The sequence below is a fragment of the Molothrus aeneus genome, chromosome 7, assembly GCF_037042795.1.
Source record: "Molothrus aeneus isolate 106 chromosome 7, BPBGC_Maene_1.0, whole genome shotgun sequence".
Classification (NCBI taxonomy): domain Eukaryota; kingdom Metazoa; phylum Chordata; class Aves; order Passeriformes; family Icteridae; genus Molothrus; species Molothrus aeneus.
The window spans coordinates 4,898,384-4,923,365 of NC_089652.1; the positions used below are offsets into that span (position 1 = coordinate 4,898,384).

At 40.5% G+C, this 24,982-nt stretch overlaps 1 protein-coding gene across 1 annotated transcript in view; it reads left to right on the forward strand.

The window, feature by feature from the left end:
• ERBB4 (erb-b2 receptor tyrosine kinase 4) overlaps positions 1-24,982 on the forward strand; it is a 590,120-nt gene that overhangs the window by 495,405 nt on the left and 69,733 nt on the right. Inside the window, exon 20 of the mRNA XM_066553839.1 lies at positions 1,808-1,993. Within this exon, the coding sequence (XP_066409936.1) occupies positions 1,808-1,993 (186 nt within the window). The remainder of the gene's footprint in view (positions 1-1,807; positions 1,994-24,982) is intronic.

Consider the following 24,982-nt stretch of genomic DNA (forward strand, 5'->3'; position numbering starts at 1 on the left):
TATTTCTTTCTTCACATACATTGAGGAAGAAAAGGGAAGGAGTCACTCCCCCCAGTGAGGACCATCTGCTCTTTTCTTATTGGGAGGGAAAAAACCCTACAATTAGTGTCTTGTTCATCTTTTTGTTTTACTAAAAAAAAAAGAGAGGGAAAGAAAGTAAAAGAACTATTATGCAAATATCTGCAATTTGGTTTCAAATATTCTTTGTACTATGATGAGCAATTTCCTTTAATACAAACTCAACCTACTTGCCAGAACCATTTTTTATTTTTTTTTAAATTTTGCATTAATATAAGGAAGGGAAAAAACCCCCAACTTTTATGTTCTTCTGGTGGCAAATTTGTCTCATCCTTTTTTTTTTCTTTCTTTCTTTCCTTGGCACTGTTACAGCTGTTATTCTGTAAGCTGTCAGATGTCATATTGGGTTTTTTTGAGAAAAAAAAAGAAGACAGCCAAAATAGCCTTACAGAGCCACAATTCCATCTCACTTTTCATTGTTCCATTGCCATGATGAAATGGTCTTGAAATGGAGGACTCAGTGAATGAGAGAGAAGAGCTTTCTCCTTGCTATATTTGAATAGTTGCTTGTGATGGCTGCATTACCTCTAAGAACAGTTATTTAGGGTTTTTATAAGGAGTTCCTGTGCTACTGGTCAGGGGTGTGACCTCTAGGGTCAAATAGCACAGCCAAGATTGGTAGCTGAAACCTAGCATGGTAGCTGAAAACTTCTCATAGTCTGGAAAAGGGAAATAAAGTCTTTTTAGTGTGGAAAAACAAAAATGAACTCATCCAAGACCTGATGGGAGAGGTGATGGAAGAATCAGATGCTGAGCTAAGAGGCTCAGATTTAGAGAGCAAGCATGGTGTAAATTACTTCATTACCCGTGGCTGTAACTGGAAGATTAACTCCCAATATGCAAATGGACCACACTTATAAAAGTGTCCAGTTTTTGGGTGTAGCCCCTGGGTGTGTTTCCTCTGCCCTAAATGTACCTGAAGGCCCTTCAATAAATGAAGCTGCTTTTTATGCCCTTAATTTTGGCTGGCCTCTGTTTGTTGGTAGTCCCAAAAAGGCATTAAAACAAGACCAAGGAGACTTTAAGTGAAGTGTGTCACACCTGCATCTTTTCTGTGGCTGCAGTGGGACAGGGAATGTGGGGCAGTGCAGAGTTTTAGATTTGTGCAGACTCTTGGTTTTGGGACTCAGAACATCAACTTGGCATTACATCAGCCTGGAGATTCCCTTGGAATGCCTACCACTGGACAGACAGGAATTCATCGTGCTCAGGGGACACTGATCCCCTTTAGCCACCTGAGTATTGGAATAAATTACATGGGACTCCATTTTCTTCATGGTGGAAAAAGCCCATTCTTTAGTCACATAACTCCTTTTTATACAGTTTTATAGACTTTGTGGGTGACTTTAATTGGTTAGTAGCTTTCTTGCTAATTATTTTATTGGTTAGTAACAAGTTGTTACCCTGTATTAATTGGTCACTTAAATTCTCAATGTCTATGTGCAGGAAAAGTTGTGAGACATAGAAAAGGGAAAACTATCTAATGGTGTAAAAACAGTTTATACAGGTGCTGGTTGTTTCTCACCCAGGAATAGATTGTTATGTTAATGAACTGCTCACACCAGGATTGCTTTCACATGGGAACTTGCAAAGGGCTAGCCTGACAAGGAGAGCAGGTTTGATTTTATGAAACCTTTCTTTATGGTTTTCCTACCTTACCACAACAGCTCGAGTGCATTGAGTCTTTGAGCACCCTGGGGTAACCTTTGGATCGCTTTTATTGTTGCAGGAAGCTCTCATCATGGCCAGCATGGACCACCCACACCTGGTGAGACTCCTGGGTGTCTGCCTGAGCCCCACCATCCAGCTGGTCACTCAGCTGATGCCTCATGGCTGCCTCCTGGATTATGTCCATGAACATAAGGATAACATTGGCTCCCAGCTCCTGCTGAACTGGTGTGTTCAAATAGCTAAGGTATGTAGCTCATGTTGGAGTTTTTGAATAATTTCTTATTGTTTTCATAATTAACTTTAAAACATGACTTTTTGTTTGCATTGGGTTTTTTTCAGGCCTGGTTTTGTTTCTGAGAAGGTTGGGTAGTTCTTGAAATACACACTATTTTGGCTGCTTTACAGTATTATAGATGACTTGTAAATATGTGAACCAAAGTGTTTTTCTTGCCTGTTGTCTTGGTTTGAAAAGACAGGTGTCTGCTAAGGAGGGCAGGAGCCTCCCTTGAAATGGAAAATGTAAAACCCTTCCCTACGAATTATTATAATTTTGAAATTAAGGGGCTCTTAGGCAAAGATATGGGAATAGGAATAACAGTTCTTTACCAGGAAAATTAAAAATACAAATGCAATAGTAGAAACAAACAAAAACCACCCAAAAACAACCACAAAAAACACCACTGCCAGAGTCACAACAGGAGCTGACCCCCTGTGTGTCAGGGTGGTGGCACAGTCCCATTCCATGGTGGCTCAGCCCTCCTGCAGTGCCAGCTGTGGTTCTGCTGGAGCAGGGATCCTGCACAGGGGGGGAGTTTTCCTCTGAAGCTCCAGGGCTGCTGGAGATGGGCCTGGGCTCCCTCTGGCAATGCAGGGGAGCAGAGAGCTGCTCCTCTGGGAATGCAGGGGAGAAGAAAGCTGCTCCTCTGGGAATGCAGTGGGCAAAGGCTGCTGTGGTGTCCCAAATGTCAGATTGTATCCAGGTAGGAATGCTTGGCTCCTCCCCTGGGTGGAGCATCTCCCAGTGGGATGATGGAATTTGATCAGCCATGCAGGGACACTCAGTGGCCATGAACAGAAGAGATCTCCTGGAGGGAGGATGGGTTGTGGAAGGGATAAAGAAAACTGCCCCATGAATAGAAGAGACCTGCCCCACCTCTGACAGATGGTGGTAGAATACCCCCAAAGCACATCTTACAACCCAGGACAACTGTCTTTCCAACTTAATGAGGGGTTGTTTCTCGAGGTGAGGGCGAGTGAGGAAAGAAGCCCCTTTGTGAAATCTGGGGCTGGACACAAGGTGATTTTTCAGCCTCCTCTGTTGTTCACTGTTAATACATATACTGGTTTTCAGCTCTTCTGGGTCTGCATTGCCAGATCTGTCATCAGTTGTCTGCCAGGAAGATAAACATGTCCTTCATATCACTCCTCACATGGTGATCCTGCTATGTTTGGGTCACAAACTATCCTTGGCACAATGTTTTACAGCTGGTTTTAGGCATGTTTAGGTGTTCATTGTTGTACTAAGAACAAGTACTCAGCACTAACAAAATTATTTGCAAAGAATAACAAGATCTTTCAGTGTAGAAGACCATAACTTATCCATTTTAAAGGTGCTTTTGAACAACTAGGGTTGTTTACTACAAGTGGCAATTTGGAGCCTGCCTTTTGCATTGAGTTATTTGTAAGTTGTTTAAAGTTTTAGATTATTTTGGAGAAAATGCTTGTTATAGACACATGCCCGCAGACTGCTATCTTACATTAAATCTGCAGCCTTAAGTGAATTTCCTACAACATTTATTACAAAATCTTAATTCAAGTTGTAACGTTAATCTTTTGTAATCAAGTTGTAATGTTAATCTTTTAACACTGGAAGAGAAACCTGGAGATTCAGCAATTGTTTTGCTGGACTCAATATTAAGTAAACATTTGCCTCTTTTAACAACTTAAATACAAAAATATGTTCTTATAAAAGTAAGAAAATGTAGAAATCCAGCTAGCCCTTTTTTGTTCTTCAGGAGGAGCAGAATTTTGGGGAGCATCATGAATAGGGACTGTTTTCTTTCCAAATCAGATCTGTTTTAAACCTTGCTGAAGAAGAAAGTAGATCAAGTGACTGTAGGGCTCGGGAGAGGTGGGCAGAACCCAAATCTGACATTGCAGCATTTTGTAGATGGGTGAATGTCCTGTGCTGTGGTGGTAAAGCAACCAGAGTTACTGGGGAGTACAGGAGCACGCCAATGGGAATTGCCTGTGTGGAAACGTGCAAAGGTTTATTTAGGGCTGATACCAGACCTGGGAAGGTGGGAGACAAAATCCATGTTCCTGTTTGAGTCTTTCTCTCCACACAGCCTCCTGCCCATCTGTTCTCCACTATTTGATTGATGGTGGCTGTAATTATTTAATGCAAAACATTTACACAGTGCCATCCCTGCAGAGGTAATCCTCCATGATTTTCACTTTGTGTGTGCATATGGCCCTTGACTCCTTGGGCCAGGGCTGTGCTGGCTTTGCTGTGAGCCTTGTAGTGGTGCAGACAGCCTGATCCACAGCTTACAGAGCTGGCAGATCTCTGGGAGGGCCTGTGGAAGGCAGGTCCTGGCTTTCCCATGGTGGTTCTTAGCAAAGTGTGTGTTGGTGGCTTTTCACACGCAAGATGGGACTGCCGGGGTTCATTCCTTGAGCTTCTATTGCAGCAGCAGCCTCATTACATGGCTGAGACAGTTGAGAGTTGGCAAAGCTCATGTACAGCCAGCAGCAGCCAAAGATTTCGTTGTTACAGAGCATTTTAAAACCTTCCCAGCCAACAGCACATTGCTAAAGCTCACAGACAGTTGTTCTAGCCAATCACTAAAAGTACATCTGCTTCACACAATCCTTGCTTGTGTTCTTTTTATTAATCATACACAATACTTCATTATTAAGCTTAAAACCTTCTACTGTCTTGCTAAGCATATTTTTCTGTAGTCTTAAAGTTGATTTTAGCCAAGCCAAAAACACAAGCTATAGTTTGATACCCTTGCTTTCTATACTACTGTACTTTTTCTACTTTCAAACTTTACAGCTGCAGCTAGCTCTAAGTTTTCTATTCTTTCTGTTTCTAAAGCCTACTTTTACAGCTTTCTAGAAATCTTTTTAACTTTACTACTCCCCACATTGTGAAGCAGCTTCTAAACTTATTGCCACTGTACATGGCTTCAGCCTAATGTGGGGTTTGGATTTAAGGACATTCCCTGGGAAATTGTTGCTGCTGCTTTTCTTGGTCACCCCTGTGATGGGGGAGGAGAAAATGAGGTGTCACAGACATGTGAGAGATCTGGGGTGGTAACCAAACAGTGCAAAGAAGTGAGATCAGAAATGTAATATCAACTGATGCAGTGTCAGGAAGAGAAAAGGAGTTCCTTTATGATAAAAGGTGGCCTGTTACTGATATGAGTTTAGTGAAGTTTATTTATGCTAGTTTATTGAAATCTAATTAAATTTATGTTCTTCCACATCACAGTAGTAATGTCAAGTGTGGTTAGAGGGTGTGCACAAAAAATTGTTCCAGCTATGGTAAGAGGAAAAATCTTTGAGATCACCAGACAAGGAGTTTCCAAAAAGTAGAATGAAAGTAATACAAATTTTCCATTAATCTGTCACATTTAATAGTGACTAGGAAACAGGAAAGGTACCATTTGCCTTGAAATAAACTGATCCCCAGAGGAATGAGTGCAGAAGGCAGCAAGAGGCACAAATTCCTATTTACTGCAGGAAGGTGCACGTGTGTGTCCCACATTCCTGTCCCCACTGTGCCCGTGATTCAGGTGCTGTCATACAGCTTGGGAGTGTTTCTGCACGTTTGCTTTCCTAGGCTGTGGGGAATGATTGGTTGTGTCTTTCTGCAAGGTACCAAAAGCATGATTAGCAGAGTAGTAAGAGGCAAAAATCATCAGTGACTTCCCAGTCCTGTTCTCTGCTTCCTGAAGCAGCTCCTGGTATCTTTTGCTAGATGCATGTTCTACCTTCACCTTCCCTATTTTGTGGAGAGGATTTTCCTTAGTAAGAAGAGGACTGAAACCACTGGAAACGCCTCAGGTCTGAAGTTCAGGCTGATTTTTAGGAATTGTTTAAAATCAAGTTGCTGTTGTTACACAGTCCCTCCCTAACAGTGCTTTTCTCCATCTGCCAGTGTGCAGGCACTTATTTATGGAAGTCATTGCTTCGGAGCTCACTTGTTCTGCCAGGCTGTTCATTTCCATATGTCTCTACTTCTGTACAACTAGATGCAAAGCTAGTTAGCCACAATGCCTGCTTGCCAACCCACATATGGCTCTGGAGATAGCTTCTGAAGGTTGATGACAGGGCAGTTATAAAGCATTATCTACTGCCAATTGGAAAAGGCTTGGGTGCTTTTTCTCTTTGCTTATACAGATTGTGTTGAATTTATTCTGATGTTACATCATTGTAGGGTAATTGTGTTCTCCTTCCAGAGGCTTTAGCTTCTTATTTTATGGATGAGAGCTATAAAAATAGAGTAGCCCCCAAGCATTCTGCATAAAACATGGTTGTTAGACAGCAGCTGTGTCTAAGGGGGCTCTTCCCTTCTGCTCTGCAGATTCACAAGGCTTCTCCTGGTGTCTCACTTCCATGGGGACTGTCTTACTTGGAAATGAATGTTTAACCTTTTAGCTCTGAGATCAGCACAGCAGTTTTATGTAGAGTTTGCTGTCCAGTAAAGCAGTGAAGTGTGCTCATGTATCAGGGTATTTTGTAGTGGGAGCAAGAGTGTCCACCTTGGTGACTTCAGGAAGGAGGGGATAATAGTCCATGAACACCCTTAGTGTTGGCTCCTTGAGAAGTGGGTTGAAACTCCAATTCTGTATGGATGGCACAAGCCTGGAATTCCAGGCAGTTGAATCCTTCTCAGCCAGGGTGTGACAGGTCAGGAAGATTCCACAAAACAAACAAACAAAAAAGTGCTGTGTGCATTGATATTTCAATGTGTTGGATGCAGTTTCTCTCAGCTAGGGCTGCCCCAACACACCCACACACACAACTTGGAGATGTGAGGGTGAGGATATTCTCATGGAAATGCCTTCAAGAAGGGAAAACACATCTGGAGGGTTTTAGTCAGGAAAGGTTGGTTTCCCTCTGCCACTGGGTGAGGTTATCTAAGGGACCTGTATTTGAGGCTGTATTCTCTCTCTCTTGCTCTAGTGGAAAATAAGCTGGAGTTCTGTTGGAATTATGATAGTGGGCTTTTGTGCTGTGCTAAACTCTCTGTCTCTCTCAGGGGCTTACAGAAATGCAGTTCTGCTTCTGTAACATTGCATACAACACATAGACCTGGGCAGTCCCATCTCCTCTTTTACTGGTTTGGTTTTTTTTTTTTCCCTGTTACAATTATGGTTTCTTTCTGCTGCTGTTGATTTGCATTGCATCTGCACTCATTTTGCTGAGCACTGTTCAAGGGCAGAGGAACTTTTCCTGCCCTAAAGTCAAGGCAGAGGAAGAGTCAGGAAGGAAACTCCCTAACAGGAGGCAGCTTGCCTGTGATCACCTAGGCTGTGGAGGAGAGCTCAGCTCTCCTGGGTCTCAGCCCCATCCTGTTCTGCCCTGTATCCCCCAGGGGCTTCCAGACCTGGTTTTTGTGTTCTAAACTATAATAATTCTTTTAAAACCCCTCAGAATACTAACGAGGTAAAGCAGAAGTAGGTGGTTACAATGGAATGCTGTGGAAGGAAAACCAAGTACTTCAGGGGATTACTTTTTATACCTTTTCAATATAAAAGAATTCTCAAATTACCTTTACTAAAGCCCTGCAGAGCATCAGTTATCCAGGTATGCAGGAAAACAATGTTTGAAAACATTCTAGGAATGAAAAAAGAGAGAGGAACTTGGGGATCAAATTTTAATGAAGCAGAAGCACATCTTCAACTCTGCTGAGTGCTACTGCAGCCACATGAAGTCATTGCTGTGTCTAAGGATTCCCTTCCAGAGGCACAGAGCTGCAGATGGAAGCCTCCAGGAGTCTGTGAAAAATGCCAATCACTTGTATTTAAAAATTTAAAAGTTTAATAGTAATACAATTAGAGTAATAATAATTTGGACAATTTGAATTAGGACAGTATGAGACAATAGAAACAAAGAGATACAGACATCCGGGTACCTTTTTCTGGGCAGCACAAGCCCAAAAAAGGACCCACATTAACAGAGGATTAAGCCTTAAAAGCAATAACCTGTTGCATATTCATACACCTCATACATGATGCATAAATTCCATTCAAACACAGGATTCTGTCTGGGCAGTGTCAACTTCTTCCTCTTAATTCTGATGGTGTCTTCGAGGCAGGAAGAAGTTAATTTCTTCTGATAATGGGGCAATAAATTATTTTTCTCTGAAAGATTCAGGTGTCCTGTGGCTGCTATCTAGCTGCAAGTCCTTTCTTTAAAGAAAAGTATCTTACATAGCATAGTTTCTATTTTAACATGTTGTTATAAACTAAAACTATATTTAACACAATGCTTAAGAGAATTAATACAGCATCACTTTCTAACACAACACATATAATATTCACTTTAATATTTGTGAGAAGCCAATCATAAAATACATGCATTTTTCACAGCCACCAAGACAAAGGCTCTTGCAAAGACTCCTTGGTGCTTCTTTCTGTCCTGTTTAGCAGCTGTGGGTGCCAGGGCTCTGTGCCATCCTGCAGCTCTCTTGGCCAAGGAGGGCTTGTCCTGAAGGGGCCTCTCTCCATGCCAGACTTTTTGGAAGGGGTTTTTATCACTGCCCTTCTCAGCTGGGTGTGAGCTCACAGGCTGTATGAAGTTCAAAGGATCTCTGTTGATTTTTGAGAAGCTGATCCAGAAGCATCCTCAGTGTAGTGGCTTTGCGCCTGCACTCCAAGTGTCTGGAGAGAGGGAGAGCCTGTGGGGTTGCACTGTGAATTGAGGACTCTTTCTTCTCCAGCATGATTTGATGGATTAGGACCAATGTTAGAGACAGCTTTTGTTAGTCTGCCACAGATGGGGTGAGAGAAGCTGTGAGAAACAAGAGGAGTCAGGGTAACTGGACGGGCTGGGAGGAGGTGGAGGGCAGTTCAAAGTCTTTGCCTTTCATTAAAGAATCCTACCCCACAGCTCAGTGGCTATTCCATCCTGGAGTGAGCAAAGGAGTTTAATGACAGTCATCTGTCAGCTGTCCACATTTTAAGCTTCAAGATGTGTCTGTTCCCAGAGCTGTTGGCCTGACAAGGCTAATTGTACAGTGATAATGGCCTTCAGCCCCTCTTGACACCGTGCTGCCACTGGCCAGCAGCAGGGCCAAGGCCTGGCATAATTATCACTCCAAGCAGCCCCATTAGCATAAATGGAGTTTGTTAATGCAGTGCTCCATGAGGAAGTGCAGTGTACAGAAGAGAGGGATCTAAACCAAGGGCTATGAAATTAAAGCATATTGAAATAAGGCTTTAATTTTGTAGAGGAGCAAAATTGAAATACATGGGGGAAAGTGTCATTTTCCTCTCTTGAATCCCTCTACAATTTCCTTTTTCTCTTCCTATTTGTCATGACTATTTTTCTCACTCAGCTGGAAAGCTTGGATATTCACAGATGGAAGGGAAGGATCCTTTTCTGGTGTTGTTGGAGAGTTCTCACTCTCAGAAAACACGATGCCATTGATTCCCAGAGAGGCATTACCCAACCTTGCCCATGCCAAGGGACTTTTTGGTACCCTGCTGGGTGGCTCCCAAAGCTCCTACAAACATGAGAAGCCCTTGCAGCAAACTTCAAGTGCATCTTGCCAAGTTCTTCATCCCAGCTTTTAATTTCCAAGTGGTGGAAGGGTTCAGATTTCTTTCTTGCTCTGATGAACTGGGCTGTCTTGGGTTTATGAGAGATGATGAGCAAGTTTCTCTTGACCCTCTCAGATATTTTTTTTCCATGCAGGGCATGTTTCTCTGCGTAACTATGAACCTATTTCTAGAAAATTCTGTGCAGTTTTCTTCCCCTTTGCTCACCAGTCATTTCTTCTGGAGTATTGAACTGGTTTAGTAGCTTTTCTGCCAAACCCAGTAGCCCACAGAGGTTTCCTATGGAAAGGATTAAAATGAAGGCAAGCTGAGGAAATTCATCAGCTTATCTGCTGACCAAGTTCTTCTCATTTCCCCTTCTCCTTTCATCTCAGATGGACTGTCCACTCACCATATTCCCAGTCTTTCTTTTGCTGTAATTTTCTTTTATTTTCTTTACTTCTATCTTTCCCCTGCTTTAACAGTGCTTTGTGTCAGCACCTGTTTCTTGTTTTTTCTCCAGTGTCACCATTTCTCTTTCTCTCTCAGTCCCTGGCTGCTTGGCTCCCTTCAGGAGCATCATGTCTGCCACCCATCAGAGCTCTTATGCTCTCCTGTCTCACTCCTGGGTTTGGAAAGGACTCAGTTCCTTCATTTCTCTCATAATCATAAGTAATAAAGGTTTTGAAGAGGTTTTATAGTGGGAGAAGGGATGGGTTTATAGTAGGTTATAATCCTAATTTCTCCAGTCTTAATCTGACTCATGGATTATCTAGGTTCCCTCTTCCCTTCTCTCTAAAAATCCAGTGTTCCCAGAAGCGTGGTTCATGATTGTGAGGGGAAAAATAAAAAACCGAAAGCAGAATTTCCAGTCATTTACAAATCACATCAGGCCTTGTGGAGGCACAGCAATGAGCGATTTATTGCACAGAGACAGACAATTTATTGTTTTGTTAAATGAAAGGTGCACTTAGCCCTGACATTTATGGGGTTTCTGATATTAGAGACCTGACAGCCCCAGGCTACAGAAGCTCTGCAGGCTTTCCTTGGTGCCCCAGCGTTCTCATCAAGCACACTGAGCTGCATCTGGGGACATGGGACACTCTCCACATCACATTTTCCCTGGCAGTCCCCAGCAGACTGGCTTGGGAAAGCATTATTGCAAACCACTCTTAAATCAAATTCAAGATATTACAGGAGCCCCTATGAGGGTCTGTCAGGATTTCCATTATAAGCACATATTTTTCAGGTTTATAACTCAGCCATAAAATTCTGCAGGACTGTGACGTGGCATAAAATGTCTCAGCCCAAAGCTTTTATTATTATTCCAGAAATATATGTATTTGGCTATTTTTTAAGTTGCAGAACTTCAGAAACAAAAGCTGGGTTATTCTCTCTATACAGCCATAAATTAAAATGCAGTTTTCCCTAGTGAGTACCTTTCTCTCAACATTGTATTTTATAACAAAACTTATGCTGCTTGGATAAGTACAAAAAAACAAGGGCCAAGGAAAACACACACAGAGAAATATATATTTAAAATATGCATATTGTGTGTATTATTATTATTATGATATAAAATTCTTGGATAAAGAGTAATTATATATGTTACGTATTATTTTATACAAGAGGAATTATTGTACAATATATGTTATAATATTATTATACTAAAATATTATATAATTTTATTTATTTATTTATTTATTTATTTATTTATTTATTTATTTATTTAGTCGATGAGCCAGAATAAAATCCTTGCTGCTTCTGTTTTTATTCACTGTCTGTGTTAGCAGAGGGGATCATATTCCACACTCCTGCAGCACATTAATATCTCCTGATTAGAGGGGAAATAAAACTGGGTTATGTGTCCCATGGAAAATACCAAGTATTAAAAGAATGCATTACCCTGAACTGAAACAGTTCGGAGCAGTTCTGAGTTGCCCAAATGAGGATTTTTTTCCGAGACCTTTGAAAAGTCTTTGGATTTGTATGACCTTTTTTTTTTTAATTAATGTTTAAAATTGTTCAGAAAGAGAAAAATGCAGCTGTCTTTCAGAAAAATTTTTGAGCTGTTTTTTTCCAAAATGATATTTTTGTCAGGTTGTTTCATATGAAGAAACCAGATCAGTATTAGAAAAATAGGGCTTATTTATTTTGGAAAATAAGGTTGCCTTTATTTTCCTCAGCTTAGGGTTAATTTCCTATCCATTGAACAACTTTTTCTTTCCACAAGTCATAAATGTTATTTATATATACAAGACAAAGAGAATTTGGTGTTTCTGAATTGGAGGGTGACTCTTTCTGCAATGACTTCGTTTTGGTTTTTTGGTTGGGGCTTTTTTTTCCCATCTTTTTGGACTTAAATACAAACCTTTTTGTCTCACACAGAGGTAACTGTAAGTCTAAAATACACCAGACAGGTGTGTTGTCATCACTGTATAAAACTCTAACTAAATCTCCTCTAGATAACAGGGAAAAGCATCCACTTATACCCAAAAAAAGGAAGTCAGCTTGTAAAAGGTGCAGTGGTTTGGGGTATGTGAGATCACCACAAAAGAGTTTCAATGTTTGGGTGTATTTAGTTGAGCTAAATGCAGTTTTGCATGCTGAGTGTTAGCCATAAATTTAGCATGGTTAAATACCCAAGAGGAGAACAAGTGTGTAAGGTAAAAAACAGCAGTGGCATGAGAATGAATGAGTCTTGACTGGCTATGAATAAATTTAGGGTGGAGATTAGAAGAAGGTTATTAGCCACTCTAAGTGGTAAGGTGCTCAAACCCAGTAAAAATAATGCAAGGTAATCAATGAATTTTAAAGTGGTAAGTTTATGAGGCAAGTGTGGGCTGGATGGCACAGTTGCTTTCAAGGGGCACAATTTGATGGCACAGTTGCTTTTATTTCCCTTTTTTAAAGCTGAATAGTGACAGGACAAGAATAAACAATGAAAGAATGTGTACCCACACTCTGCTCAGAGACAGCTCAGCTCTGGAATTTGGAGCTTCAGGAGACAGAGATCAAGCTGTGGTTTGCACTTTGGATTGTTTCTTGTTTTTCTGTTTCTTACTTTCTCACCTTACTCCTTCTTAATTCAAATTAAATCAGATTCTCATTCTGTTAGCTGAACTGAATAATGCATCACTCAGTTTTTATTGAAATCAACCAGGGTATTCATGCAATGATGATGCTCTTCTTGTCAGTAAACACATCAGAATCAATCTTGTGTGTTCAGCAGGCTTCACCCTAAGAAAGAAAATGAAGCTTTCACTTCATCTCTGTTTTCCCCTTGCCTTTGCCTAGGGCTTGCTATCAGTAATTCATAACTGTATATACAGTAGGTGGAAAAAACACATAATGGAATTATTTAATGAAGACTTTATTGCATTTAAACATAAGGGTTCTAGTTTGTCTTGGAGACTAATGACTCAAAACACTCTGCAAAACTGGCAGCTCAGAGAAAAGATAAAATAAGTGTCTCCAATTTTGGCTACATTTAAAAAGCACTTCATTATGGTGAAGAGCTCACCCACCTGGACAATATTTTAGTGAAGAAGGAATTTATTCTATGTTTTCCCAATCTTTCCCTATCTATCTTGCCTTCCAACTCTCACTGTTTCTGGTGAGATATTCAGACCTACACATCTTTTTGGATTACCAGTAGTCACAGGATAATGTCTCATTTTGTCTGTCACCATTGTTGCATCCCTCCCATTAGTTATAAATTCTTTTCTACTCTGCTTGGTACAAGTACAGCTTGTTACCTCCTTCTCTGTAATCTTTCCAATTTTGCTCTTACTTGACTTTCTTTCCCATACACTGTTCTGTCTTTCTGAGACAAAAATCTTAATAATGGTGTTATGCTCTATACAGATCTGTGTATCTTGAAATATAAGACTAAGACTAATAATAAACCTTTTTACATCTCATTTTAAAACCATGAATGTCAGAAAGAAAGGAAGTTTAATCATAGAAATGATAGGAGAACTTTGTTTTGACAGCTCTATATTGGGACTATGTTGTGGGCTTTTTTTTTGCTTTGCCTCCCAACTGGGATAAGCATAGATTTAATTTGTAGCATTTTATTTTGGACATAGAAAACTGCAAATTGGTTTAGAACAGTGCTTCCTCAAGGACCATGGCAGAGCTAAGTGGTGGTCAGGCAGGAATTGCATGAAACACACTTGTTTTAGGGTTAATTTGCAGAAAATTATAATAAATGAATGATCTGTAAAGTGAGCAGGCTTTTGGCCCTTTCTCTGTGCAGTCTAACATGATGCACATTTCCTGTGCTCTCTGTCTCCTCCACACAAGTTAGGAAGGCTTCCTCTACAGGGCAGAATCATGTCCAAGATTTTGGGTGTTTATATGAAAATTGTGGTTTAGCCCAGTTTTCCTGGTGATTTGTGCTTTTGTAAAAACCTCAAGGGTTGTTTGCATATTGTTTGGCTTCCTTGGAGCAGGTTTCAGCTTCACTGCCAGCCTTTGCTTTGGCCATTGCATGAATGGGATTAAAAATAACTGATGTAAAACGTATGAGGAGGCTCCTTTTGCCTGACAGAGCTGGCCACTGATCCGAACTTTACATTTGAATAGAGAGCAAGATTATACTTTCCAAACAAAGCTGCAAAAATGCACTTGGCAGATTTCATCTAGAAGTATAAACTCAAGAAAGTTAGTTTTAAATACATCCATAACTTCATAATTTTTACTTTATTTCCCGGAAGGTGCACTATGGAATGTCAGGTGGATCATATGATAACATATCTGTTTCTGACAGAATATATAGAAAAATAAAATTTAAAAGCTTTTGAAGATACTCTTTCTTAGGGCCTGTTTTGTTGCAACAGAAACAGAGATGCTTCCAAAGAAATAAGATGTGTCCATTTTCTTTAAGTAGTAGATGCTCTTAATGCTTGTTAATATTGTAAAATTGTACACAAAAGAAACTGATACTACCACTATGTATTTTGTTATGAAATGATGTCACATTATGACTACAGGATGTCACATGTCATAATAATTTAAAATAATGTACAGTTCCTTGAGGAAAGGGAGAGAAATTTTAAGAGAAATGTTAAAAGCCCTTTTTTTAGTGCATGCACATGCTTGGTTTTGTATTGGCAGCAAAGTATCAGGGCTCTTGGTGTTTTGCCCAGCAAACAAAAGACAGAAACTATACATGGCATTCTTGAATTGATTTCCTTGGTAAGGTTCAGTGTTGTGTTGCCTCTTGTGATGAATTTATCTAAAGTAGGAATCCACAAAATGAGAATTAGAAAGCAGAAGCATTGCAGGGAATATTGCAGCAGTGCCCCGGGCCTGTCTCCTGCCCATGCAGTGCAGGAATTGTGCTGCAGCAGGTGCCTGGGGGCTTCTAGCTAAAGAGTGGAGCTTGTGAAGTCACCTGGCACTTGCACTGGAGGCACCTGGGAGCGTTTTTCATTTCACACTCAGTTTGTGTGCAAGACCTGTCAGGAGCTGCCTTCTGCTTCCACGTGGTGGCCATGAATGGATGGCCTTGCTCTCCATCTGGGCTGCACACAGGGAAAACAGACACCGTTTTTAATCTTGAGTTTTTGCCCCAGAACAAATTAAGGTGAAGAAAAGGTCACTTATATTTTAAAGCAGCAGACAGCAAAATGCACTGATTCCTGAGCTCAAACCTCCCTTAGCCTAACATGGCTTTTCAGTGGCACCTGCACCCAGTGTCATTCAGAAGGCAATGATTCAAATGGGACTCTGTCTTTATGGTAAAAGACAAGATACAAGGCTAGAAAGGTCTGGATTTTATTCCTGGATGTTTCATAGAATTTATTTCCTTTTTTTTTTTAATGAGGTTAAGACACCTGAATTGAACTCTTTTCAGCAAATGGGCTTGCACCCTCAATGAAATAAAGCATTTGGAGGATCTAGTGCAAGGCACTACACACATACCAAGTGTTACTGCTCAGCTGCTTCTAATTGAATTTCATAAGATCATGTGTTCCAGACCTGCCAGTTTCTTTATTTACACCAGCCTGAAGTGCAGGAGTCAGATTCCAATTTCCAGACCCAGCATTCACCTTGGTTCCCTGAGAGTGTGCAAATTGATAAATGCAGCTATATGTTACAGCTTTTTTGGCCTGTACCAACAGGGTGCTTGTGTGAGCTCCCTTTCAGGTAAACTTTTTAGATGGAGGTGGTTTATGTTAACCAGTTCTGCTGGGCACTGACAGGGGTTTTATCAAATCAGAGCTGGCAGGTGGCAGGTCTGAGATGTGGCAATGCCTGTCTCAATACATGTGGAATATGCATAAAAGTCAGGATGAAATCGTTGTGTTGAATATACCTCATAGCTGGTTTTCTCAAGTTACATGGGCATACTTTTATTTCCACCTCAACCATTTAAAAAAAAACCATCATTATCTCTCTATTCATACCAGGAGGAACATAACTTGGCTAAGTCAAAAGTGTTTGAGCCAGTTAAAATAGTCACAAATACCATGAGTAAGAATGATTAGGAACACAGATATGTGTCTGTGGCCCTGGACTGTGTAATTTAAATCTTTGCTTTTCCAGATGCAGTTGACACGAGACATCCCATCATTTATAGCCCATGGTTGGTTTATAAGTTGACATGAGACATCACATCATTTATAGCCCATAGTTGGTTTATTTATTCATTTCTGGTAAGTTTTTTACCAAAACTTACCAGAAATGAAAAGCAGAGACTTACAAGTAGTCGTCTTTTTATAATTGATAACATGAGCTTTCACTGCCCTAAAGAGAGCCAGCTGATGGTATTTTGAGCCCAGCAGCAATTGGAGATTGTTAAAAACAGCAGGTATTTTAACCTCAGCAGATCTGTAACACATGACTTTTTCTAATGTTCCTAATAGTCAGTACAGGTTCAATAACAGAAAAAACAACTCTGTAGTTGTTTTCTTTACAGTTTCTGAAACACAATCCCTGGCTTATTGCCAGGTACTTCCTGTAATTCTTTCGGAAGAAAGAAAAAAAAAAAGCCAAACAAACAAGTGAGAACCCAAAGGAAAGCCAGCCCTTTGTGTGGAACATCAGCAATCTCCAGAAGAGTCTAACACAAATAATGAGTCAGGTAATTCTGCCTCAAGGGTGCCAGTGTACTTGGGTGCCATATGGAGCTGGATGGTTCTTCTCTTCATGCTAATTAGCAGCCAGAGGAAAACTATGTTTACCTTCCCAAAGCTTTTTCCATTCCAGCAAACAGATTTTCCTGGCCAGCTACAATCTTTTGAAAGTGTCTGGGCTTAAGCATGGTGATCTAATAGAAGGACTGGAACATAAGAGCCCAGGAAAATGTTATGTAATTGAATCTGTCTCTACATTCTGATGGCTGCCTGCAGAGTACATTCCTTTTTTCATCCATCACCTTGTTGATGCTCATTTACCTTGGCATTTGGAAAGGCTTCTTCTCAGATAACATCACAATTAAAGAAAGAGTTCTGAAATTGAGCTAGCCTTAGTGGAAACTGGTAAAAGGCATGTAAAACCATTTCATTTATTAGGACACCATGCCATTTACAAAGAGAACTATAGATGGCTTTCCAAAGCTGCCATGTCTCATTAGGTTCAGCACAGTTCAGACTACAGTCTCTTGGCTTGTATTGTCATAGAAGCTTGGGCTGACATTACAGCCCATAATACTAGTCCCCACAGGGACTAATTTATGTTTCCTGCAGAAACAAGCTGTATTGATATTGCCCACATGTGTCATTATTGGCCATTGGTGTATGTAGGTGATGCTGGTGTGTGACACTTCTGTAACATAGTTGTTGGAATATCAACAAAGTTTCAGTGCCTAAATAGCTGAGACTTCTGTGAAAACCTCAGCCTGGAATAAGAGAAAATGTGGTGTTCTCAAATGCTGCTCTATTGTCTTGGTGCAGCCAAGTGCTCAGTTTTATTTCAAGCAGATTTGGGTAGGAAAACCATGACTGCAAGTGGGGGTGATATTTTTTCATGGTTTGAGCTCAGTGTAAGTTGAGTTACAACTGGTCACCTTACAGATCCAGTGAAAGGCCTTCTTAAAGCTGGAGAGAGATGTGTGATGGTTTTATTCATAGCTCTTTACTCATTGCCCATGAAAAAAATGAATCATTTAGAAAACATGTTTGCCAATTGCTGGTTTGTTTTAAAAACACACTAAATATTTTAATAGTAGACTCAGCATTGGTGATAATCTTGCTTTGAGAAAGGGGTTGAAGTAGTGACCTTGAGAGGTCCTTCTGACATTTCTGTGTCTGTTCACAGCCTTTCCCAGAGAACATGTGGGCTGGTATAAGTTTCCCTGTTGTCTAACTTCTGTATTCCAAGGCCAGATAATGTCCACTAACAACCAAAGTAACATTCTGTACAGGGCTTTTCTGTGTTGGGTCTTTGTTGATTGTGACTTGCAACAGGTATTACCCTCTACTTCTATTATAAATACAGTTATTTGAGATGAACTAAAGAAAGGTAAGAAAATAGAGTTCCAGGCTGAGTAATTCTGACTGTTTAGTAAAGGGCAAGCAAATACTTCTGTCAGTAGCATCATTAGAAATAAAAAATTAGAAATTTCCAATTCATGGAAATGGTGAGGCACATTATCAGAACTACAAAATAAAGTCTGAAAAGTACTTTTATTTATAATTGATATTTTGTACTTTCCTGCCTTATGCTGGCCCTGCATACTGAACTGTGAGCATTGCTTTACCTTTGTCTGACAGCAGCCATGTGCAGAGCACAAATCTCCAAGTGAGAATTTGGAAAGGAGCATGTGTGAGGTGAGGAACACTGAAAATGTTTAAAGAGCTGAATATACAGAGTTTCAAAGGAAATGTGATTTGCTTGGTAGCAGTTTGAATTCCAAGGAGCAGCTCATAACAGCTCTGCTCATACGTGTGCATTGTGTCCTGACCTGGCTGTTAGTGGTTTTGCCCCAATGGCAAATAGGGGTGCAATTTCCAGAATTCTTTAGCAATTTTGCCATTGTTTAGCTTCTGCAGAAACAGTGCCAGCTCCCAAGCAAGATGCCCTCCAGTTTCTTCTCCTGCCTCCTCCATTCACTGTCCAACCTCTCAGGCAGAGACAGAACACAGGGAAGGCAAACTCCCCCATCTGTACCTGTGGGACTGTGGTTGCAGATCCCTCCTACACTGTGTACAAAGGCAGAGTGGCATTGGGAAGGGTGGATAAAGAGTCCTTGAGCCATGCAAAGAGCACTGAAGTACAGGTCATAAGCCATTCCATATGTACTTGAACAGATAATGGCCATTAGCAGATTTTTCTGATAATAACCAGTGGGATCTGTGAGACAGGAAAGCCAGTCCATTGCAGTGGAGCATCAGTAAATTCTCTGTTGTCTCAAATGTCTTCTGCCCATACTTGATAAAAACCACATGTGCACATTTATTTCAGCTTTAGAAAGAAAAATGCCCAATTCCTTTTTTCCCTGCATTTGCCTACCTTCTCCCAGGGTTATTTCAAGAGCACAAGCCACAAGTGCTTGGGGAGTCAGAGGAGCATTTGTGAGCTCCCAGAGGTTCATGTGCTGCTGGCCAGTGACCCCAGCTGGAAGGTGGCACTTTGGGATGAACTAAAGCAGTGGGATTGTGGGAAAGCTGCAAAAGGCAGGCCTCAGAGACAGCAGAACTGTGATTAGAGCTAAGCAGTAGCCATGAGATAGGTCAGCAGGAAAATTATGTAAAATGTAGAAAAGCAAGGACAAACAGAACAATGGTGTGTGTATTAATGCTTGTCTAGAATAACTGCCTAAGCTGCAGAAAAGTGAGATATTAGGAAGTTCTAAGTTTAATAATGGAGCTCTGTGCATTGTGTTTTAAGGCTTATAAGCAGGTATTGTATTCAAAATAAGCAAGCATTGTTTTAACCAAAGGTACGTGTGGGGGGATAGAATGTAGGAAAATAAAGATAGTGCAGAAGGTCATCTCACCCCTGACGAGTTGCAGGTGTACTAATCACCAAAGATTAGGAACAGGCCTGCCCTTAACAGGGCACACCTGTGTCCACTGAGGGTGAGTGCCATAAAAGAGGGGGTTAGGATTAGGAACAGGCCTGCCCTTAACTGGGCACAGCTGTATCCAATGAGGATGAGTGCTATAAATGAGTGGGTTAGCTGGCTGAGAGGAGAGTTGGAGTTTGTTGGCTGTGCTGTGAGGAAGAAGGAGTCAGTGCTGTGAGGAGATGCCCATGAGAAATCACCAAGAAGGTATGGCACTTTTGCAATAAGATGACAACAGGTACATGTGCTTACAGTGCTTGGATAGAACTATTGTCAATGTGCTCTTGCTTTGTGTGAGTGGTCAAAAAACTTATAAAGTGAGTTGTAGCATTAAGTTCTTTGTCTACTGCCTGGGATGTGAGCTGCTGGCACCTTCCCATTGTCATAAGCATATAATGAGAGTGATGCTGGAAAATAAACCAGCTCAAGGCACATTCCCAGCAGTCCTGTCCTGTTTGTGATTTGTACACAGCCCCCAGCCGGCGATAGGGGATGTTTGGACACTGAGAGGAGTTTGAATTGTTGCCAAGATTAGGAGCCTTCTGGAGACAACTGAGCAAAGAATTCAATGTATAACCTATTAGATTAATTAGGAGATTTCCCCCCCCAGCTTTGTGAATTAAGAAAAATAAGCAAATTCTGTGCAGCTGTTGTGTTTTCATCGCTGTGATGCTGCATCTCCAAGGTGCAGAGAAAGCCAGGAGCTCCTCTTTGCTGCAGGCAACTCTCTTGGGCTCAGGGGTTTGCAATGAATGTTCCTGAGGCTCTACTGTGGGAGGGGCTTGGCTGCTGGAAAATTTGTTGGAATATTCATTTTGTGCTAGGCAGTGCAGAAATATCAGTTGGTTTTTCACCCCATGGTACTGAAGGCTATTACACTGCTAATATTTCCAAAGTGGTCGTTGATTTTGGTATTCCTTGACTCTTTAGGCAGTGAGGGGTCTCTGTAAGGTAGCAAACCTTAAATCATCCTCTTCCATCTGCTTTTTCAGACAGTTCAGTAATGGCTGCTGCAGACAAGTCCACAAAATAGCTATTTCCCATTAAATTGTATTCACCCCATCCTTGTAAACATATCTGAACAGAGGGAAGGATCTGTCCTGTCATTTGCATTTATTTTGTGAGTTTTAATTTACTTTCTGCTGGCATTCAGGTCACCAAAACAGTGTTATGTTTCTTGTTCTGTTTTTCATCATATAAAAATAAATGTCAGGATAATCATTTGAATAATCTTTCTCTTTTTTTTTTTTATCCTGAAAGGCTAGGTACTTTCCTTTCTCTAGTCTCCTGTGTGTCTTCTTTCTGTTTAATGTAACCTTTCATAGATTAAAAAGGCAATGATGTTAATAGAATTGCATAATTGTCAGGAGATAATGTTCTCACAGTGAAATATTGCTATTGAGGCTTAGCTAAGGCATTTAGAGCAAACAAGCATGCAGAAACAAAACAAAGATGTTTATTTTCAAAGTGACACATTTTTGCCATTGCTGGTGTCTAAATCCTCAGATTTCTCATTCAGCCTGTGTGGGACTGGGACTCCAACATTCCCAGAGCAGCACTTCCTACTGGAGGTCTAAAGGCTCACGTCCTTAGTCATGACCAGAGAGGAGCAGAAATTTCAGAATTCCAACCCAGATCCAGCCTTCCCAAAGATCTAGGCATGTTTGGGGGCTTGGTTATAGTGGCCGCCTTGTATTTTAATTCCATATCAGTTCATCCCGTGCCAATGCAATTACACAGGGAGGAAAAAAGGGTAAAATATGAGCAAGTGGACTCATACCTCCTTCCTACAAGGTTAGATTTTAAAGGTGTTTGGGGCAGAGACCAGTCACTGCCAACCTAATTTCTGAAGGTCAAGTGCAGAGTTAGTGGATGATGGAAGTGAGTGGTACAGTATTTATGAAAATATTTTGCTAATAGATGTTGGTAGCAACAGGGGAAAGGTCAGTTTGGAGCTGAGCTGATGGCATGGAGCAGAAAAAGCTAAAGGCTGTACATTTGTGCAAAGCCAAGGCCCAGCATGTTCTTTTCAGCAATAAGAAAATGAAGCCAAGTATTGTCTCTGAAAATGCTTTTGAAAGCACTTCTAGATTTCTCCTTTCTGGATTAAAGTATGCTGAGTATGTAGCTAAGAAAAAATTCAAGTTACTGTAACTATCTAAGCAACAGTTTAATGTATAAAAGTTTATGTTTTATAAAAAGATATCTTTAATATTGCAGAAATAATAATCTCAGCATCTGCAGAAGTCTGAGAAAAACTGCTTCAGTTTCCTGTTGGCAGTTTCATAAGTGAAACCATGAAATGAACCTTGAAGTGGTTAATGGGCATCTTTTATTGTACCCTCTGTGGTTGTGTTTGAGACACTGTGCCCAAATGACATTAAGAAATTGGAGCTGGAAATCCATCTGAAATGCAAGTTTCCAGGTGGATATGTGTGTGTATAATAGAACAGATGATGCCAAGTGCAAGGGTTGTCCCTCCACCTTCTATTTAGGGGGATTTTGAATTTCAGACAAAGCCAAACAATAATAATAGAAGGTTGCATGAAGGTTAATGTTGTTTAGGCAGATGGTGAATTGCAGATTCAACCTGTTGTCACAATAATGAATGTGTTTGAAAAGATGTTCATGTGGCAAATGGGAGAAAAATGAAACAGAATATGCACGTGCTTGCACACACAGACCTAGCATTGCTGCCTGCCACTCATACCCAAACCTGCACATATATGTGCTTCTTTGGAGATTCTGTATTGACCCTCTGCCACAAATCAATATGAAAAGTAGGGCTACAGATTCAAAAGCATGCACTGTTAATACTGATGCCATAATTTTGCCTGGCAGCAATGACAGAAGCATTTGATCTGAGTCAGGTGAAATTTTATATCCCTATTAAATGTAATTTCCCCCCCTTCTCCAACATGTCCATTTTTTACCCTTCTCTCTTTTCCCATTTTACAGCTTCACAGCGAAGTAGCCCACAAAAGAAATGTTTTACAGGGGCCTGGAGTGCTCAGCCAAGTGTTTCTCCAGTGCTTTGAAACTCTGTGGTTCTTTGTCCTCAGGAGAGCCCTGTTAGAATATGGAGTGGCTTTTTTGATGAAGCTGTATCTCCCCATTCAGTCAGGTATTTAGCTAAAATAGTATAGACCCAAAGCTTCATGTTTTACTCTAAATCCCTTTGAAAATAGGTGAGCAAATCCCCTCTAGTTGCAAAAAAGCCATTGGAGTCAAAGTATCTGTGGGGATTTGTTCAAGCTAAATAAAAATAATATGGGAGGTCAGCTGTAGCAGTAGTGATAAATCATTTTATGAAGGACACAGCTTTCAAAAAGGATTCCTGGCCAGCCATACCTGCTAAGTAGTCATCCAAATTACCTGAGCTTGTTGCCAGCACCTGGTTCAGGACCCTTGTACACAAGATTAATATAAATGGGCAGGAAGGGGCACAGCCCACTGCTTCAGAATTGATTCTGTACCTGGAATCCAAAGGAGATTTAGGATGCTTGCACCTTTTGCAGGCTGTCTCAGTTACACATGTCCTGTTAATACTTCTGTTTTTCTGCAACTTTTACTCAGAATGAAAGATTTGGGGACATCATTACTGAAAGTTTAGGACACATGTAGAAAATTCCCTTTGTATTTGTACAAACCCACCAACCCCTAGCTGAAGAAAAATGCATCTGCTGTAGAAAGAGGCAAAGAAGAGATAGAGAGGAAGCCAAAACTCTTAATATAGCCTTTGCAAGGATAGCAACTTTATCAGGCTAGGTTATGTGTCTGCTGCAGAGGTAATTCTCCATTTGGACTTTCAACAGACTTTAATCTTTTTTTAGTATTTTTGCAATGATTCAGTGTAAAAATTAAAAATACTTTGCCCTTCCTCCAAAAGCCATTAAAAAACCCTTACTTTTTCTACCCTTCTTTCTGCCCATGAGGAGTTGTCATTTTCCATCCATTCAATTTTCGCCAAACTGTGTATTCAGCTCTTTTTAAATATTCATTTTCCCATTATATTTATAACCTCACTGTGATCATCTTTTGCCTAATTACTTACCTGATTGGTTTCAGCTATATCCTGAGGGGGAATGCCAGACTAAAACCAGCAGTGTCACTAGATAATGTCTGGAAAGTGGGAAGTTAGACATAGTTAACAGGGACCCATCAGGCTGCTTTGGAGAATGACAGTCACCAGAACCAGTGGAGGCTGGAAAATGAGGATGATGATGATAAGAATAAAAATATCCATCATATTTATATATTTTATAGAATATATATTACATTATATAACATATATGTTAAATATATTATTAATGTTATTATTATTGTTGCTAAATTGTTTTCATTGTTATTATGTTTGCATAATAATTTATCTATTCATCATGTTTATACATTTTATATAATATATAAATTATTATTTATTATAATTTATTATTATTATTACCTCATGTATTACTTTTCCATGGCATCAACATTCTGTAGGTAATCCTACTTGCAGAAAAAATTGCTCAGAATCTCAGGACACATGAATGTGTCCAGTGTTTGTGCCAAAACCTGATACTGACCAGGTGTTGTGCTGGCAGCTGCAAACCCTCAGTATGGAACCTGGGCCTTTAGCACTGTATAACCCAAAAAACACCTTTTAGATGGAAGTTTCTTGTCTTATCCCTTCCATTGTGGCAGAAAGAATCAGCTGGAATAAATAGAAATAGCAATAGTTATGTTTAAACTCTCGACTGTCTACCCTCCAGCTGCAAATATTTGCTTCTAGTACAATCCAAGTGTTCAGTGAATTGGAGAATCAAAGGTGTGCTAGCTGTGTAGACACAACTGCTTAATTTCAGAGAGCAGAGTAAACAACCTGGAATGAAATTTTGGGGAAGGAAGAAAGTATTTGAATTGATCAGCCTCATTAGCAGACTGCTGCAATCACCCTTTTTCCTGTGAAATCTTTGCAGTGTAATTATTCACACCTTGTGAGAGGGGATTGCTGGTATTTATACAGGTACAGCTGTGACAGGCAAGATAGGGTTTGGCTCTCATGCAATCCCAGTGGTAGATATCAAGGAGGCAGGGACAGAAAGAATGGCAGAGATGTTTGTCAGGACTCCTGGCATTGCTCTCTGGTGATGTATACTCTTTGCTCCCCAGCAGTGTGGAATTCTCTGAAAAACCTTTAGTTTCTGTCTGTCTGTCTGTTGGACAGCTGCAGGTCACAGCCACTGAGATCAGTTTGAGATCCATGTCTTCAGGCAGGACATCAATTAATAGGGACAGAGTTTTGGCTGATGGATAAATAATGAGTATTTCTCATATGAAAAATGACCATTTCAAAGGTCACTCAGGGAAGGATGACAGCAGCCTGGCCCAGTGCTGGAAGATCAAGCCTTGTCTGGTTTCCCTTGGCCTGGGGGTGTTGGCCTTTCTCCCAGGTGACACAGCT